Source organism: Sciurus carolinensis, chromosome 10 (assembly GCF_902686445.1).
Source record: "Sciurus carolinensis chromosome 10, mSciCar1.2, whole genome shotgun sequence".
Classification (NCBI taxonomy): Eukaryota; Metazoa; Chordata; class Mammalia; order Rodentia; family Sciuridae; genus Sciurus; species Sciurus carolinensis.
Window position 1 is genome coordinate 57,044,539 of NC_062222.1, and position 19,400 is coordinate 57,063,938.

Genomic DNA, 19,400 nt, shown 5'->3' on the forward strand with positions numbered 1-19,400 from the left:
GCAATTAGCCTAGAGCCCATATTGTTCCAAAAAGAATCTCCCAAACCAAGAAAAGCATTATCACAAGTGTAGTGTTTTATCTTTTCACCACAAAATTATCCTACAAAAATTTCCTTCCTTAAGCCTATTTTTAATGCTATACAACAAATAAGCCCACACTGTTAATTCCACTACCAGAAAGCAAAATGCTCCCCTAAATATTCAAAATGCTCAGTCTTAAAAGCTCTCAAAAATATGGCTGCATCTCAAAGGCTGCTTGCACACTCACCTGAATTAAGCACAATACTACGATTATGATACAGCCATTAAACCTGAAAAAATATTTGTACTCAGATGGCCAAGTTTTATTTTAGATTGTGAAATCCACCTCCCCATTCACACCAATCCCTCTGATATACCAAACAAATGCAGCAAAGTTAATGACTATATGGTGGGATAATCAAACTTTTTAATCTCCCTTTACACATTATATTAACATTCATATTACAAGGCATTCCATTCACAAATATTACAGTTTGATAAAAACTTCACATACATACCCCCAAAAGTCTATACCAGATTCAGTCACTTTAGTAAATCATTAAAATAATAAAAGTAATGAAAACATTATCATAATTCTCTTAAAGCAATAAGGTCTGAGGCACTCTGGGAAAGATGTTCTCTTACAAGTATATGTGTCAGTGGCATCAAATTGTATTTCCAGAAAGTTATCAGATACCCGGTAATCAAGTACACGCTAACAACAAGGACTTGATGATCTGATACATCTTCAGTGGATACACTTTTTGGACAACTGCTGAAAGGAACAGACACTGGGCAGCTGAGGTCACGCTAATGAGTCAACTGCATATAGGTGAGGTGGGTTTTTTTTCTTATTATTTTTTTTATTCCCAGCAAATCAAGGGCAGCTGCAAGGTTACAGTACTCAAATAAGTACCTTTCTCTTCATTGTCAGGATTACTAAATGTTAAGACTCTCACAGCCCACCTGACTTTACTGTGCTCACGGCTTGGAGACATCTCAGAACTCTCTCCTGGTCACCTATACAGCGCAACCTCCAACACTTCTCTGAGTATCTTCAAGATAAGCCCTTGAAATAAAAGAGAGGGAAAAAAAGGAGGTTTTCTACCTCCCATTTCAGACCAAATAAAGGTCTGAAATAGCAGGGTATTACAAATTTCTGTGCCCCGCAACAACCAGCCACCACATGGAGCATAGCTATTTATGTCATAAACTAGACTTTAAAAAACCTGATAACTTTCTTCCAAAGTGAATTTTACCACATTCATTCACTGACACAGAGTCCACATTGGAGAGAAAGTCTCACTGAGTGAGTGCTTCCCTACACACAATTACAAGGATAAATAATTAGCATTAGGAAAGGAGGAGGCCAATTCCCAACTAGGAATTAAATCTCTACAAACTATAGATCCACTTATGACAGCAAAAAACCCTGTCAGAGCAGAATCAACCCAAACCAAAGGTCACATAGTGTTCGATAATTACATATATGGAATTTAAAATGTATGCATATATATTTCCATATATATATATAATTTTAAAAATCTGAAGCAACATATGTTGCTGAAGTTTCAAGGATTCTCATCTTCAACATTTGCCTGGAAAGCAGCTGGCTCTTGATAGCCAGTTTGTGGCAGTGATTAAAGCAACTATAGAAGCAGGTCTAAGTAAAAGTGCTCAAGGGGCAAATAAGAAAAACAGGTGTGCAGAGAATGGGACGGGGGCGGGGGCGGGGGCGGGGAGGGGAGGGGTGCTGAAAGGACTTAAGCAATGTTTCCTTTATTCTTCTCAGTTTTTCAGACCCAAGACAAGCTCTTGAGGACACACATCAAATGCTGTAGTCCTTCCTTATCTATAGTCAAAACAAAACAAGTGATAAAAAATTGCCTCATCCTTTCTGTACTCTCAATAAAATGCACAGTACAGTAAGAAGGCATTATTGAGATGTGCCATCCTGGGAGAAATTAAAATTGGGACATGAAGTGAGGCCGTGCACTATCAAGTCGCCGGGTTAGGATTTCACAGCCAGTGTCCGTGACCAGCAGCGTGTGCTCAAACTGGGCAGACCGTTTCCCATCTCTTGTCACTGCAGTCCAACCATCTGGCCAGGTTTCATCCTGCCATCCACCTAAAACAAAAACAACTTCTTAATTTGGTTACTCAGTTTTCTAAACAAATACTCTAGATAAACACAAAGAAAACCAATTAGAAAATTACTATGATCCCTATTTATACTTGGTTTTAGCTAAAGTCTTAAACCTCATTTTTTTTAATATATGTATATATATTTTTAGTTGTCTATGGGACTTTATTTTATTTATTTATATGCAGTGCTGAGAATTAAATCCAGTGCCTCACACATGCCAGGAAGGCACTCTACCACTAAGCTTCACTACCTACAAAGCAATATGATGTTGAAACTTCCTCAGGTGGGCTGCGATGTCACATTTTGTATATTTCCCAATATCAAATCAAGATAGTATTTCCAAAACAAAGACACTGAACTTCGTTTTAGAAAACACATTGCTGCTACTTCTCATCACATCACTATGAGTGAACACTTGAACTAATAAATTTAGTTCTTTCCTGGTACAGCTTTGGCATTTGACTAAACTACAGCAAGTACATATTGTGATGGATATTACAAACATTTGTATTTCTATTACAGTATTTATATCCTGATATAATTTTTAGATGGCAGGCACACAATCAGATGGTGCCAACTGATCATACTAGGAAATTTTTGTAGACCTTACACTTGTAGCCATAAAGAGGAGCAAAGAAAAAGAAAGAAAGATTATCAAAAGATTAAGAAAATACCAGGAATGAATTAGAAAGGAGAGGGAACTAGAAAGGGGGAGTAACGTACAGAGAAAAAGCTAGAAAACAATGACAGAAAACTTGAGGATGTGATTAAGGAAAGGCAGAAAGGTAAAGCCCCAGAGAATATGAGGCAGAGGTGGAATGAGAAAGTCAGGCAATTCGAGACACTACTTTAAAAATATACATTTTCTCTGGGCACCGTGGTGCACACCTGTAATCCCAGTGGTTTGGGAGGTAGAGGCTCTAAGCAACTCAGTCAGACCCTGTCTCTCAATAAAATATTAAAAGGGATGGGGATGTGGCTCAGTGGTAAAGATTCCCTGGGTTCAATCCCTGGTACCGGGGGGAAAAAAAAAAAATGCATTTACAGAGACTTTCTCATTTCAAAATTAGATGTCAAAAAAATCAACACATCTTCATTTAGGTGGAATATTATTTCTAGGCCTCACTGACTCAAACAGAAAAATCCCAGAATATAAACTGTACTGAAGTGTAACCTTTTGCAATATTAAATTTCAGGATAAAAAGAAAATATGAGAAAGCTTAAAAACAAAGTTAACCCATGGTTCATCAAACACCAAAAGATGAGTAAACAGGAATTTTCCAATGTAATGATCACTACACAACTGGATTTAAGACATATTACTGTTCTGATTATACTGTGATCTGATGAAACAGTTTCTGTAGTATAGTCAAGTAAAATATACTTGGCTTCTATTCTGAGGAAATATACCCTACAACTGATTGCTCATGATCAACACTTTATTCTTATTCTACAAGAATAACAAAAAACACTATATTTGTGCAGTCTTTAATGCAATAAAGACTTTTTAATAATATAAATTAGCTCACTTAATTCTTATATCACCCCTGGGGTATTGGCAAGATAAGGATTATGATGTTCATTCTACAGAAAAGGTAATAAATCAGGTTAAGACAGCAGCTTTAAAAAGATCTTCAATGATTCCCACCTTTTGGTTGAGTTCCTGGTAATCCCTTGAGTGTGGGCTAGATTTACTGACTCACTTTAAAGGAAGAGAAGATGGAAGTTATTCCCAAGATTAGGTTACAAAAAGATTAGAAGGACCCAGAGAAGAGGTATCCTTTAATACAGGGCTCAGAGTTCACTAGCCCTAGCATTACTGCCTCCTTTGTATTCCCTAAGTCCAATGATGAACTAGCAGAAAGCATGTCCCAATTATTAACTGACGACTGCTCTGACACTCTTATAAAACTGAGCCTACCATCACTACCACATGCCTGTCATAGAGAGTAACAGTGGTGACAGAACAGCTGCCAAAGTTAAGTGTAGTTGTCCTATGTTTTCTCCACAATGCTACAAGATGCCACAGGACAGAGTGCACTCTGAAGAGATGGACTATTAATGAGTTGAGAGTCAGACATATTCTGTCATATAAGCAGTTAAGAAACCTGGGAAAGTTACCCTCTTCAAGGATCAGTCTGATCCTCTGTGTAAAGAGGACAACACCTTCCCCATAAATTGTGGAAAATTAAATCATAACTGTCTGCCTCAAAGTAAGTGGTTCAACAAACTCTCTCCTCCTTGGTTTCTCCTTTTCCCCTTCCTACATCAAGCAAAAACCTTTACACAGGTTTGATGCAGGCTCCTAATATTACAATACATGCTGTGACAAGCTCTTAATGAAAAGAGACTAGGATTCAAGTACTTCAGTGCCCACTGATGGCAAGAGAATTACCATGTAGGAAGTACACCTTCCTGTGAACCTTACATTGTCAATTCTCTACATGATGATCAAATTCAGGATGGGAGAGGAAAAGGGAATGAAGCACAAAGAAAGCAACTACAAGAGACTACTAATCTGAGAAATGACCAAAAGTAATAAAAATTCAATTAAAGAACATTACAGCATCATTTTTCCTCACCTTCACAAATCATTGGCTCAATTGTAAATACATGGCCAGATTTCATCACTCCAACTGCTTTATTTTCTGAAATTAAGGAAAAAATATCCAAAGTTAAGCAAACACCAATACTGTACTGTTGAAAAGCCCATAAAAAAGAATATACAGTTAATATTCCCATCAATGGTTTTTATGTTCTCTTCTCCTGGTTCTCTTTCTTAAAATAAGTCATTCAACAAACAGGTAGTATATTAGTAACCACCTACTTTGGAAGAGATATTGTGCTAGGCACAGTTCATTTGCTTATGTTTTCTACATTAAAATACAGAGATACCCATAGGACGGATTTCAGGTTATCATCATCACTTCTATAAGAGGAAAAGGGCTACACTTATATTACTGCAGATTAGAAACACAGAACCAAGGAGAGTGCCATCACCAATCCACGTATAAAAATTTGAATGACAGTATTTCAGATCATGCCTATCGTCTCCCAACACTTCGGGAAGAGGAGTGTATAGGGGCACAGCACACAGAAACAAACCACATGATTTTCCAAAGTTTTATGCATTATCTGTTTTTTCTCATCTTCAAATGAGAACAAATCCTTTCAACATTAGCCTATTTTTAAAAATGCTGGAGAGACCTTCCTATTTCAGAACAAACTCCATTTCTCCCTCCAAATACTCTTTTTTTTTTTTTTTTTACTTTTTGGTCCAAAGCTCTCTGAGAATATTTTTCAGGACCATCACAAGAAATATTATGATGAATTAAAATGTGTCCAAACCTGACATTCCTCAAAAAATGCCAAAAAAAATTAAAAGTAGGGACATGCCTTTTTAGACAATCTTTGATAAAAATGGAGAACTAAATTTCAAACTAAAAGAACTGAAAGGTGTCAGCTAAACAAATGACTGCACTTACTCAGCCTTACCACCAGATGGCAAACCTAGTTTTCCGGTAAGTGTTTTCTGTAAGGCTGCTGTGCCATCAGGATCATTACTTAATGAATGGTGAATATATGCGCTGGGACTCAACAACTAAATGCAACTCCTTCTAGGTGTGGTCTAACCTCACCCACAGGTTTACATTCCTACACCTTTCCTGGTGAACAGTTATCAGTGTTGTTTTCTGCTATCTCATATTTTGTCAAAATACTCACCAAAGACTCCAAATGTAGTTTTTAAACCCATATAAACTTAAAAGCAATTTCACTTTGAATCTCACAAACTTTCTCTAAAAATGATATGTAATTTACTACATATACAAAATCAGCCTATATTCCCTTGGGAAATCAAAAGAAGATGTCAGAGTGTCCATGAAGTGTCACAGAAAGGGGGAAAAAATAGATAAAGGAATCTAGAACTGTGCAGTTCAACAGCAGAGCTGGCTACTTGAAAAGTGGCTAATCAGAACTGAGATGGGGTAGTAAAAATACTGCAAATTTCAAAGACTAAAGCAGCATGTAATTATATATTGTTACCCAGTGTACTGCCTGTATCACCTAGCTAAGTTTCTACCCCACTCTAATCTTATCTGGAAGGACAAGGTTCCTGAAGGCCATCTGTTCCTCTTCAGGTAGGCTAGCCAAAACAAGTTGGATCTAAGAAGGCTACCCAAGTGACCACCAGACAACTGTCATACTAAGTGATAATCCATATCAGCTGCAATGACAGGAAGCAACAGACATATGAGGAGTAAACACAGATAAGATAGTGCCTAAGTTCTGGGAAATCTTTTGCCTATTCCAGGGAAAGATGTGAATATTTCCCCTCACCTTTATTACTTTACCCTCCCCCATTTCTTTTACCCTGTATCTATGGCTTTCCTACCCCAACAACAAGTTGAGGAATCTGATTGTGAATGTGCTTCTCTATTTTCTGGTCACTTAAAAAACTTGAGTTGTTAGTACTCAGCATTTGGCCCCAGTTTTTAGCTTTAACAACATCCAAATGAAAAAGATCCTGCTTTGGGGATATCCCCCTTTTAGGAGGAACCAGCAAATTATGGGTAACAATATCTCAATAATTTTTGTTCCAATTAAAGGCTGAAATGATATTTAGGATGTAATGATATAAATAAGATATAGTTTTAAAATACTTTCCACCTATTTTTACTTTTTAAATATAGCTACTAGAAATTTATAAGTCATTTATTTGCCTCATAATATATTTCTCCTGGATAGTGCTGACCCAGAGAACCTATGTACACATTCCACTCCTATTTCTGCCACTGATTTATTATTATTATTATAGAGATTACAACTCCTACTTATTTCTTAGAATCTTAAAGTTTATTTCTCAACATAGCTCACACAACAAAAACATTATCTGAGTAACTGAACTATTGCAGACAGTAATGTTAGGTAATTTTTTAAAAAAATCTGAACCCATTCTATCATCTACATCACAGAATTATTTAATATACACTGTAAATGTTGGGTATTGTCATCATTACTTTCCAACTGCTAATGACTTAAAGACGAAAACTCACCTAATGAGGATTTTTCTCACATTAGAAGGGGTGGAGAGAAGTTATTCAACAATTTCTGGTTCCTCCTTCATTTGGGTCAAGATCAGTTACAAATCAAAGCAGAGATTACTTACATTTCAAATGGTATCTCTGCTATACAAAAAAAAAACACCCTCAGCAGTTTCTTTTAACAATTCCCTAAGCTATCACAGTATTTTTTATTTTTTATTTTTTGTTTTTATTTTTGGTAGGGCTGGGGATCAAACCCAGGACCTTATGCATGCCAGGCAAATGCTCTCTCACTGACCCACATCCCCTTGCACAACATATTTTGATTTATATAAACCCAATTTATGCTCGAATTTTCATAAAAATCAAATTTATAAAATGAAGTATACTTCCTTGCTTCTTTATTCAATATTGTTTTTCACATCTAATTGAATCCTTTACATGAAACTCAGGTGGCATTTCTTGTATGCCAATGACACCCTATTTTATGATATTGCCTCCACTGACCCATATTGACTTTTCCCATAAATGTTATTTTCAGTCTCTCTCCCTAATTCATACCTAAACCCAAGTTTTACTGCCTTTGCATGTCCTTTGAACATTCACATATACACACACACTGTAATTACAACAGCTACTTCCATTCCATGAAAAGGAATGTATACTCAGGGACTAATAGGGCCTAACGGAAATGAAGTCAGTTACTTCTTTTCTGTTGCTTTTATTTCAAGCACAATTCACAAAATGGATGCCATCTATCAATGAATGCTGACATACACCAGATACTGTGCTACAGAGGACTGTTCCAGCTTTTCCTGTAGAGAAGTTTCTCATTCATTTCACTTCCTGTTCATAATATGCATGCCTAGGACTTACCACCTCATACCTAGACTCCCGCAACAACTGCCCATTAGGCTGACTATACTGAATAGCTTCCATCTGGAATACATAACCTCTACCAAATTAGGCTTCCCAAAATACAAGATTCATCATGCCATTCTTCTGCTCCAAAATGTTTCTGAAGATTCCTACAGATGAAGTCAGATTTCCTCAGTCTCGTATTCCTCAAAACCAGCAATGCCTACTGTCAATCCTCAAAACCTCACACTCAACCAAGCTTATCTTGTCCCTGTTCTGTCTCAACTTGAAGCACCTATTCAGGTTTCCCTCCACCTGGAATGTGTCTCATCTCCTCCACCAAACGAAAATCTCAACCATACTTTAATTCTCCCCCAGAACCCAACAACCAACCATTTCAATCCTTGCTGAGAGGAAACACGAAGTACAGAGAAAAGACCAACTCCAGAAAGTTAGACAGAATGCAGGTACCAATGTGAGCTCTGGCATTTGTTTACTAGATTGTGTGGCTTTCAGCAAACAGACTGCTTTCCATGTATTATGTCCCTTAATCCTTACAATTCTAAGATAGGTACCATTCCCTACTATTGCACAGATGAGAAAATTAAGCACAAGGAAATCCATGAATGGGTTTATATAACAATGATTTAATAAGAACGTGTGTGTCTGTCTATCAAATTTCTTTCTAGGTCACTAGTAGTGGAGAGCTTTCACTTCTAGCACTAAGTAACAGACTTGTTCCTACACATATCTAATCTCAGAGAAAAGGTTTATGAGAGACATTGTCTACTAGTTCCTTTTTTATTCTACTATACAGTTGTCAACTTGAGGAAAAATACTTTGTTTTTCCCCTCTATTTATGCCAATACATATTGTACAGTATCTGACATACCCTAAGAACTCACACCAAACCAAGCAAGATGAACTGATTTCACCTAAAGAATCAGAAGGGAGATGTGGCAGACTGTTGAACATTTGCCAAAACAGATTACTTTTCTTCCAGAGTACTCAGTTGGATTACATTTTCCAACTTGTATGCTGTTAAGATACAATATGTGAATATTCCTGCCAATGAAAATCAAATGTGCATGATTTATGTCACTTCTAGGCTGGTTCAATGAAACTCCCAAATATATTTCTCCAACTTTCTTCCCTTCCACACTATCTGTTCATTATCTGTTCCCAAGGTAACCTGAAACACCACAGGTTGAAGATGGCAGAACTTGAGACACAGAATAACCTCCCACTCTCACAGTGACTGTCTTATGTAAGCAAGATCCAAACTTGACCTGTTTGAACAAATACACATTCTGGGGGTCTATTTGTTACAGCAAATAGGTTAATGAATACAAAATAGTAGGCCCTGTTAAATATTTGAATAAATATTTGTTGAGTAAGTTGTTAGCACAAAACAAATCTTTGGACAGTACTTACTGGCATAGTGGGGTACATTGGGGGCTGTATGAAAAAGTTTATGGATTCCATGTCCACAATAGCTTCGAACAACTGAAAATCCATTTGCTTGAGCATGCTTCTGAATAATATTTCCCAATTCTCTGTATCGAACACCAGGTTTCACTGAAAGAAAAAGAGAAGATGCATGACAAAGAATAGTAATAACCAACATTTACTAAGTGATTTGTATCTATTGGACAGGAACTTTGTAAACACTTTTTATGCCTTCATGCCAAAATTTACAAATGAGGAAACCAAGTCACACAGAGGCCATACAGACAGTAAATGGCAAAGCTCTGACTCAAACCAAGAGCCCCTAAAGTTCCTCCTCTTAATGCCAGACAAACAGAACACCCTGAGTGCTAAACGGGTGAGGACAAGCATCTTTTGCTCTAACAACAGATATGAAACAACAGAATGGAAAATACATCTCCCTTTACATGATTCCTTAAGGTCAACAACTATTCTATTCTATCAGCAGAGGAGATAAGGAAGGCAAGTGTACCAGAAGAAAAATAAGTGTCTAAAAGAGTAACACAGCTTGTCCCAAGTTTCAGTCAGGTCAACTTGTGAAAGAAGTACTTCTCCCCAGGGCTGCTTCATCCACCTAACAATGGTTCTCAAACCATTCATAATTGCATCTACAAAAGGTCCTAAGGTATATCTTTCACTATATACATACTGCCCTGTTAAATTTTAATAAATTTTAGTAGTGCCTTGAAGGGGAAAAACAAAAGAAGTGGTTCTCACTGCTAATAAGGCCATTCTGGCACTAAAACCCCAGGAAAGGGGCACTGCCAAATTTCTGAAACAATGAGGTAAGTTCCAGGGGTCCTCTAACTCTTAGCCTACCTGATTTCCAAAGAGATGTTCAGATGCAATCTATTCACCCCATGTAATTAATAGCTTAAGGAATTATAATATAATATTTTTACTTGCTCTTAACCACACATTCCAGCTTGATGTTTTAGGCAGGAGGAAGGTGGTTTCTCATTTTGAGAAACCATACTGACTCTCACAATGTTTGTCTCTGTCCAGGTCCTCCTATCAGCCCTGGGTTGGAGAGCTGGTGGCACACACAAAAAATTGTGTAGTATATAAAAAAGAAAATCTCCACTCAGCAATGACGACAGAAGGTGACGGGGGAGATTCTTCCATAATTGTCAAACTTGAGTAATTTTGGTTCAGAGGGTAATATCTGGAGACATATTTGAATTATCACACAAGAGATGGTGGTATAACTGATGTCTAGTGTGCAGACACCAGAATGTTGCTAAGCATCTCACAATGCACAGGACAGGTTCCTATAACAAAGTATTAGCAGACCCAAAAATGCCTTCAATGCCTGCATTTAAACATACTACTCTAGAAAAGTTAATTTCAACAACTTTAAAGAGCAACATTAAATGAGTATTTTTAAACTACAGGAACAAGAATGACATATATAATATTGTTAATAGCACTTTCTAGAGTTCAAGCAACTTTTGTTCTTTCTTGGCTATTGCTATCAAGACTAGTTTCTGGCAGTTTCTTAAGTTCTAGTCATATGTCTTTGTGAAACAACACTACAGTTATCTGGCTATTTCAATGAACTCACAGAGAAGAAAAAGGATGTAGATTTTTATATATATATATATATGTGTATATACACACACACACACACACACACACATATATATATATAAAATCTGGTGGAAACCCTAAAAATTATTTAAAACTGAAGCTTCTACAAATGAGGATAAGCACAGAAATCCTCATTTCAAATACTACCTACAACATTAAAGTTTTAAAATAATCAGAAATGAATTTCCAAAATCTTCACATATTGATACATGAAAATATTATCTTTAATTTTCACACATCTAATATTATATAAATTAGTAAAAATTTCATCATCCTCCATGCACATTAAAAAGTGATAAAAACAATAAAAATAATGAACCCATGTTATTAGAGGTAACTATGTGTTAAAGAACTCTGTCCTGTTCAATACTCTATTATATCAGGGAAACTGGAGAAGTGGGGGAGAGGTAGCAATAATATACTGAATAATTCAGTTCAAACATTATGGATTTTAATAAAACTGTCCTCAAACTATCCTTTTATTAGCAATGTGTTAACAACTAAAACGAGCCTTTCCTTTTCTTCTCCCATTCCCAGAGGGTACTGAATAAACAAATTTTAAAAAGCCTGGATAAGCTGCTGGCACAAAGACAGCCTGGGAAAAATCCTACAGAAATACACACACCTCCACTCAGTACTACAACAGAGTGAAATCTGGAAACCACCAAAATCCAGTAAGGGAATAGTTACAGAAATTTTAATACTGTGAAATATAATATGTATCCATTAAAAGAATGGGATAGATCTGCTATTTTAAAAGATCCATAAGATACTAACTGGACAAATGTCAAATTACAGAAAATTACAAATATTATGATTCCATTTAACCTAATTAAACCCATACATATACCTATATATGTCAAGACATAGAAGAGAGGGGGAAAAAAATCTATTAACAATAGGTATCTCTGGATAGAAAAGAGAGAGATGAAAAGTGGAATAGGGAGGCAAATGTAAAGAAGGATCATTCATTTTCCTCTCAAAATCTTCAGGCTTGCTTCAACTTTCTATAATGGGAAACTAATACTAACATATGAAAGAATAAAAAGTAGAAATAAAAATTACACAAAAGAACCATCCACATACTCCTCCTCATTTAAAAGAAATGATAAATCTCAGAAGAGAGAGAGAATCACAAGTAATCACCTGATCCATCTTCATCACAACATTACCACATCATCTTTAAATTCATTAACTGTTAAAACACAAAGCTAACTCAGGTAGGGTAGTGGAAAAACTGTTATGTGTAAGAAACGCACAATGAGGCAGTGCCAAAGGGGGCCCGGCACTGAAGCTGACCTGCATCGATGGCTTGCATCAGACACTCATACGTGGTCTGAACTAGTTTCCGTGCTCCCTCATCCACATCTCCAACAAAAAATGTCTCATTCAGGTCCCCATGATAACCATTTCGATAAAGAGTGATGTCCACTGCAAAAGAATGTGTAAATACAAAAATCATATTTATTTTCATTCCAAAGTAGAACTTAGCTTTTCCAATATGACAGCATCAAGTAATTTAGTGGAAAAGATGACTTCTGCATTCTCAAATTAGATACCAGTGAATGTGTAGTTACTTCCTAACAGATACTCCTTGAGGGTAATTCAACTAAACTCACTGTGGAAAACAGATATATAGCCATGCAGCACAAGCCAGATGGTGGCTTTTTATACTCTTACAGTAATCAGAACATTTGTGGCAGAGAAAAAAGTTATGTGGGATACAATCATGCAAGATAAATAACCAGGGTTAGTAACATTAAACTGAGGACTGGCAGTTTGACATTAAATAGAAAATCCAATTCACTTATTTATCTTTAAAGAGGTTCTTCCTCCTTCTAAAAAATACGTAAACAGCAAAACTTAAAAAAAACTCCCCCACTACACCTCATTACCCCCCTGAGCCCCACAGAGAACCCAGGGCCTTGGGTGTCCTAGGCAAACACTCTGCCAGTAGGCTAAACTCCCAACCTTATTAACTCATTTGCCTTTAATTTACTTGTGAATATTCATCCTTCTCTTCATTCCCAGGCTTTAAGAACACAGATTACTAATATGTCACTATCATAACACTAAATGACTTATCGAGAAAACATACTGAATGTACATTTTCAAACCATGGATTTCAACCAATCTACAACATCAAAGAACAGGTAGGTGTTTCATCTCCAGCACAATGCATACATGTCTGAAAAATCTCACACACTGTACATGTAAAAAAATAGAAAGGTTTATATGAAAAACAGACACAAACTCTGTGGAACTTTATAAACACATAATCTAACTAGAGCGATAACAACTATAATAAAAATACTATCACAGTTAAATCTCTACTATCATTCTTGACCAGCCTCACAGCTGGTTGACTGTGGAGTCTTCAACCCTGGGACTCATGTTTCCTTGGATTCCTTTAATGTCCTAAAATAGAATAATTTCATTGATATTAAAAACACCATCAAGGGGATGCTTCTTCATTAACATTTATTTAATACCAGAGGGAAATGCCTTTGTAGCTTCTCCTCTACACCTGCAGCTTCCCAAGATAACACAATATAGAGGTCCTTAAAGGCACTGCTTTTTTAAGTAAGGCACTTCTGTGAACTTTTTAGCTTTCTTTTTAAGGTCTTCATTTATTGCCAAGGATTTTTCTTATCTGTTAAGAAAGTCTTTTCTGATCTTTTAAAAACCACTGGGGGGGGGCTTCAATTTAAAAAAAATTGCATTATACTCAACACTACTTCCACATTTCATTGACATTTGTCACCTTGAGTTTGAGCACCAAACGAATGCGTGATATACCAAACACATCATACTAGTTTTCTCTTAAACATCTAGTATGATGTGTCTTGAAAGAACAAACACAAAACTGTAAAAAAGAAAAAGAAAGAAAGAGGCTTTCACAGATTTTAGAATATTAAGTTTTAAACAGGAAAAAGCATAAGTATAGGAAGCAAGTAAAGAAAACAAAAGTCAAAAGTCACTAAAAATACTACCAAAATCTTGTAACTTCTTTATTCATGGTAACAAAAATCACACTTACATATTTCTTACCATTAACAATATCCCCTTCTTGCAAAGGTCGTCTGTCTGGAATTCCATGGCAAATGACTTCATTCACTGAAGTACAACAAGACTTTGGGAAATTATAGTAATTCAGGGGAGAAGGATAGCAATTTCTTGCAATGCATGCCTATAATAAATTAAAATTCAGAGAAAATAATTTGGAATGTGCAAAAAGAAAAAAATCTGCATGCATCAGATTTTAAAATCTGAAAAAAAGTTGGACAAAGGCCAATACAAAGAACTTATTTAATATTTTATTTTTAAAAAGGTGATCACACTATGTTGCCCAGGTTGTCTTGAACTCCCTGGCTCAAGTGATCTTCCTACCTCAGTCTTCCAAGAAGCTGGGACTATAGGCATACTCCACTGTGCATGACTAGTAGACATCATTTTAAATAGCATATAACAAGTTTTACGCCAGTCAGATATGCTGTATACAAACCAGTTTTACTGGTAATTGTATAAAGGAAAAAGCAAATTCACATACAACAAATACATATACAAATGGTACTATGTGAAGATTCTACTTCAGAATTTACCCTTGTGAAAAACATTTAAAGAAAAAATATTTAAAATAAGTACTTTTATGTGATTATAATTTCTTATATAGAAAAAAGCCTCTAACCCTATGACAAAAAATGAATAGTATAATTAAGAAATGATACAGAACTCCCTGAAACATTTTCACTGTTCACTACATTCATTTTCATTGTTCACTACATACCAGTGAACAAGAGATCTTAGAAAATGGTCTGGTTTCGGGCTGGGGAGATAGCTCAGCTGGTAGAGTGCTTGCCTCGCAAGCACAAGGCCCTGAGTTCGATCCCCGGTACCGCCAAAAAAAAAAAAAAAAAAAAAAAAAAGAAAATGGTCTGGTTTCCATAACAAGCTTTACCTTGGGTGTTTTTACACAATGGCAATCATAGCATATATCATTTGTATCCTTGCTGACACAGTTTTCAAGCTAATAATTTTCTCTTCTAATACTTACAAAAAATATCATTTGTGGAACATTTTTATTAGAACTTTTACTATTATTGAAAATCTAAATTAATTCAAAATTTTCTCAATTGTAAAAAAAAATCTTACAACCAATAACTACATCCCTTTGGTTTTTCCCTTATTTAGGATATATCTCTATAATTCACAAAGCAGTTTAAATAGCAGTTTAGAACACAAAAAAATCAGAACATCTTGACTAAAATGCCAACTCCATCATCACTTAAAAGTTGTATAAACTTGGACAACTTTATTCACCTCTCCTCAGTTTACTTATCTATAAAATAGAGATGATAACAGCATTTACCTCAAGAGGTTATTGGGGAGATTAAATAAGTTAATTTGAAAGAAGTACTTTTAAGAATTCCTGGTTCACAAGAAGCACTCAAAATGCTTAATGCATACTGGACATTTTATACTAACATATGTAACAATACCACAAAATCAAAATTCATAAAAATCTGAATAAAAGTATTTATAAACATCTAAACAGTTTAAGACATATCAAATTCTTTTAGAAAGGTTGTCTCCATTTACAATGTCATCACCAAGTAAAAAATACCAGTTTCATCCTCACCACACAGTGAGATATTAACATCTTTAAAATAGTTACCATAAATTTACCATGTCCTTATAATTCATTTATCTTATTACTAGAATATTTTAATGCATTTTCCATGTTTTAACTAGTCAACATTTCTTTTACGAACAATTTAATCATATAATGCATATACAAATCTATTAGTTTACAGTCTGACAGGCGGTCTTTATTAAAACATACAAAAAAAGATATCTGTGTATCATATTTATTACAAATACTTATCTGACCTGCTTACTGCCTTGTTTTTGCCGATATAAAAAGAAATACTTTGACCAATCTAGCTTCAGAAGTCATATTGCTTATGTCAGAATATTGGGTGCATGTGGCAGCAAAATATATTTAAAACACTGATAAAATTAATCATTTTGCAAAAGCACAACTGAAAATCCTAAGGCTTCTAAAACAAGATATTTCAAGTTCACCTCAGACTTCAGTACGACAAATACGGTCATTCCTCAGCATCAAAGGGGGACTAGCTCTAGGATAAGCCCTCCCCTCCACACACACTGGGTACCAAAATCTATAGATGCTCAAGTTTCTCATATAAAATAGTGTAGAGTTTGCATGTAACTCACATACATCCTCCCATGTGCTTTAAATCACCTCTACATTAGTTATAATACTTTTACAATGTAAATGTTACATGAATAGTTGTTATACTGCATTGTTTAGGGAATAATGACAAAGAAAAAGGTCTGTATGTGTTCCATATAGACATAATTTCCCCCCAAATATTTTCAATCCACAGTTACTTGAAACCATGGATGCCAAAGATCCAGAAGCAGACTATAAAATGGAAATAATGATTATTGAATGCTTTTCATATTTGAAACAAAGCAAAAATTAGCTTTCAAATTGGTTTAACCAAGTTACTTTAGACGTTCTGAATGTAAGTCAAAAACACCTAATAATGTGACTTTTTACCCCCCAGTGCTGGAAATCAAATCCAGGGCTTCACACATGCTGACATGTGCTCTACCACTGAGCTACATCCCCAATCCTGAAAGTTATTTTCCAAAATAAAAAAGTAGAGCTCTTACTAAGTGTACAGCATGATCTATTTCTTCAGTAGTTACACCTGGTTTAATCATCCCAGCAGCAATGTCCAGCACTTCTCTAGCAAGCTGTAAAAGAGGAACATTTAGTACATTCAAAAAGAAAACAAAAATAGAAACTTGTATCCTTTGTACTATCTTAAGATGTTTTTGGAAAAATTGATGAAATGAATTTTCCATTCAATATAATTTCATATAAAATATATACACATTTAACATAAAATATAAATATGTGAATATAAATTTATATAAAAATTGAGCTAAAGCTTATTTACTGAGTAAGCTTGACTGATTTCTACATGAAAATGTACATCCTAGGTTATATAAACAATAATCAACTAGCAGAGGTTGAATCTTCTCACACGTCTGTAATGGAGAAGGGTGGAGGGAAACAGATAAATGAATGTTCTCTAAGAATCACAGTAACTAAGTAAAAGGAATATGAAGTTATCCAGATTATCGAAACAAAGTAGTATCAAACCACTTTTAAAGTGCTGCATAAAAACATAAAGGATTACATCTAAATGAACGCTAGCAATGTTTCAATTATTTTTCTTTAGAAAAATATGAATGTGATTTCATCTTATTAATACCAACTACTACCATATATCATAGTTATTTCACAACAGGATCTTTAGTTTATCTTGTCTTAGGACATTAGTGAAAATAAAATAACAAAAACCTAGATCTTTAAAAAAAAGTGTGTGTGTGTGTGTGTATATATACATATATGTGTATGTATATATATAAATATATATGTATACACATATATGTATATGTATACATATATGTGTATGTATATATATATAAAAGTGTATATATATATATTTGTATACACATACACACACTCACACACACAGAATATAGAGAGAAAAAGAATCAAACTTGCAAGCAAATACAGATTACCTGCCATACTAATTTTCATACTACTTAAATGGAAAATAACTGTTGCATTAAATATATAGTAACAAAAGTTTAATGAAAAGTATAGCTAAATCACAGTCTTAAAGTCACATTTGATACCTTTAAAAATAAAGTACAAGCACTGAGCACTGCTCAAACTGTCCTACCTAAAGGGAAAAAATAATTCTTACCCTACATACAAGTCGCATCCCTTCTATGTCTTCAGATGAGAGCAATTTAATTTGAGAAGTACCTTTAAGAGCCTGTTCAGATTCTGACATTCCTATAACAAAAAATAAGCAAAATTAAAATGAATGGAAAGACGCAGAATTGATTAGCACAATTATAGTCAAGTCTTTCTATCACACACAATATTTCATATTTTGGGAGGTACAGGTTAATTTATTTAAAAAACAAACTTTTAACATGCAAAAGCAATTTACTAACCAAACTGAATGATGAATTCTAAAGAATGAATTTTCAGATCTATTAGAAATCGGTCAATATTTATGGAGTACTTATTATATGCCAGGCAGTGTGCTAATAAGCTCAGTAAACAATTCACATTTGGATAATAACATATAATTTACAAATTGCTTTTATGATCATTGTCTCATGAAGCAACTATAGACAAACAATTGATGAATCAATTACACTATTCTTCTGAAACAGAAACCCAAGTCAATGTTTTTCAAACTTAGTTTTTGATCTTTCTATGGGCTGTAAGTAACTTTTTTAAAAGCTAAAAAAAAAGGGAATAGAAATTATTGGCTTCTTTTATACAGACTAGGGTAAGTGCTGCTGTAAAATGTTTGTTAATTTATACACACACATATACCAATCATGCTATAAAAGCCATTTCTCATTCTGGCTCACAGTCAAAAAGTTTGAAAAATATTACCTTAGTAATCTTCACTAATAAAATTTGTCTAATTCAAGTTTCACATATATTTAAAAGAAGTCATTATAGCAATTATTTTAAAATTTGAAAAAATAATGTAATGAATTACCAAACAATCTTGTTTATAAGCACTAGTGGAAAAACTAAATACTACCAAACAGAATTTTTTAAAACAAACAAACAACAACAAAAAAAACACACCTTTAGGGAGATTCATACCAAAAGGCTGAAATAATTCAATATTAGCAATTCCATTAATCTAATTCATCAAAGACACATTAAGGAAATAAAAATAAATGACCATCTAGAAAGGTAATTCTGATAACATGGCCAGAAACCATCTTAATATGACAAATAAATCTCAAGCCAAGAACCAAACTTCCAGAATGTCCACTATCAACAGTATTATTTAAGATTGTTCTGGCAATATTAGCAGATTTAAGCAAAAGAAATAAGACACATAAAATTAGAAAAGGACAAAATCTTTAACAGTTTCAGACATGATTATATATCCCTAGAACAAAAGAATCATCTGATAAATGACTAGTAATAAAAATTCAGCAAGCTGACAGATTGTAGAATGAAAATATCAATATTAGGAATTTTCCTAAATACAAACCAAGGCTAAAAAATACAAAACATACTCTTCACAGAAGGAGGGAGAGGGGGTTTTAAAAAGTCGAGTTTGGTGGAACACAACTGAAATCTCAGCAACTCTGGAGGCTGAAGCAAG

At 34.6% G+C, this 19,400-nt stretch overlaps 1 protein-coding gene across 1 annotated transcript in view; it reads right to left on the bottom strand.

Annotated features, from left to right (window-relative positions):
* Positions 1 to 428: 428 nt before the first annotated feature.
* Metap1 (methionyl aminopeptidase 1) overlaps positions 429 to 19,400 on the bottom strand; it is a 65,482-nt gene continuing 46,510 nt past the window's right edge. Inside the window, exons 5-11 of the mRNA XM_047566718.1 lie at positions 17,958 to 18,049; positions 16,849 to 16,932; positions 14,197 to 14,335; positions 12,445 to 12,576; positions 9,502 to 9,645; positions 4,750 to 4,815; positions 429 to 2,149 (exon numbers count right to left, since the gene is read on the bottom strand). Of these exons, the coding sequence (XP_047422674.1) occupies positions 1,986 to 2,149; positions 4,750 to 4,815; positions 9,502 to 9,645; positions 12,445 to 12,576; positions 14,197 to 14,335; positions 16,849 to 16,932; positions 17,958 to 18,049 (821 nt within the window). The 3' untranslated portion in view covers positions 429 to 1,985. The remainder of the gene's footprint in view (positions 2,150 to 4,749; positions 4,816 to 9,501; positions 9,646 to 12,444; positions 12,577 to 14,196; positions 14,336 to 16,848; positions 16,933 to 17,957; positions 18,050 to 19,400) is intronic.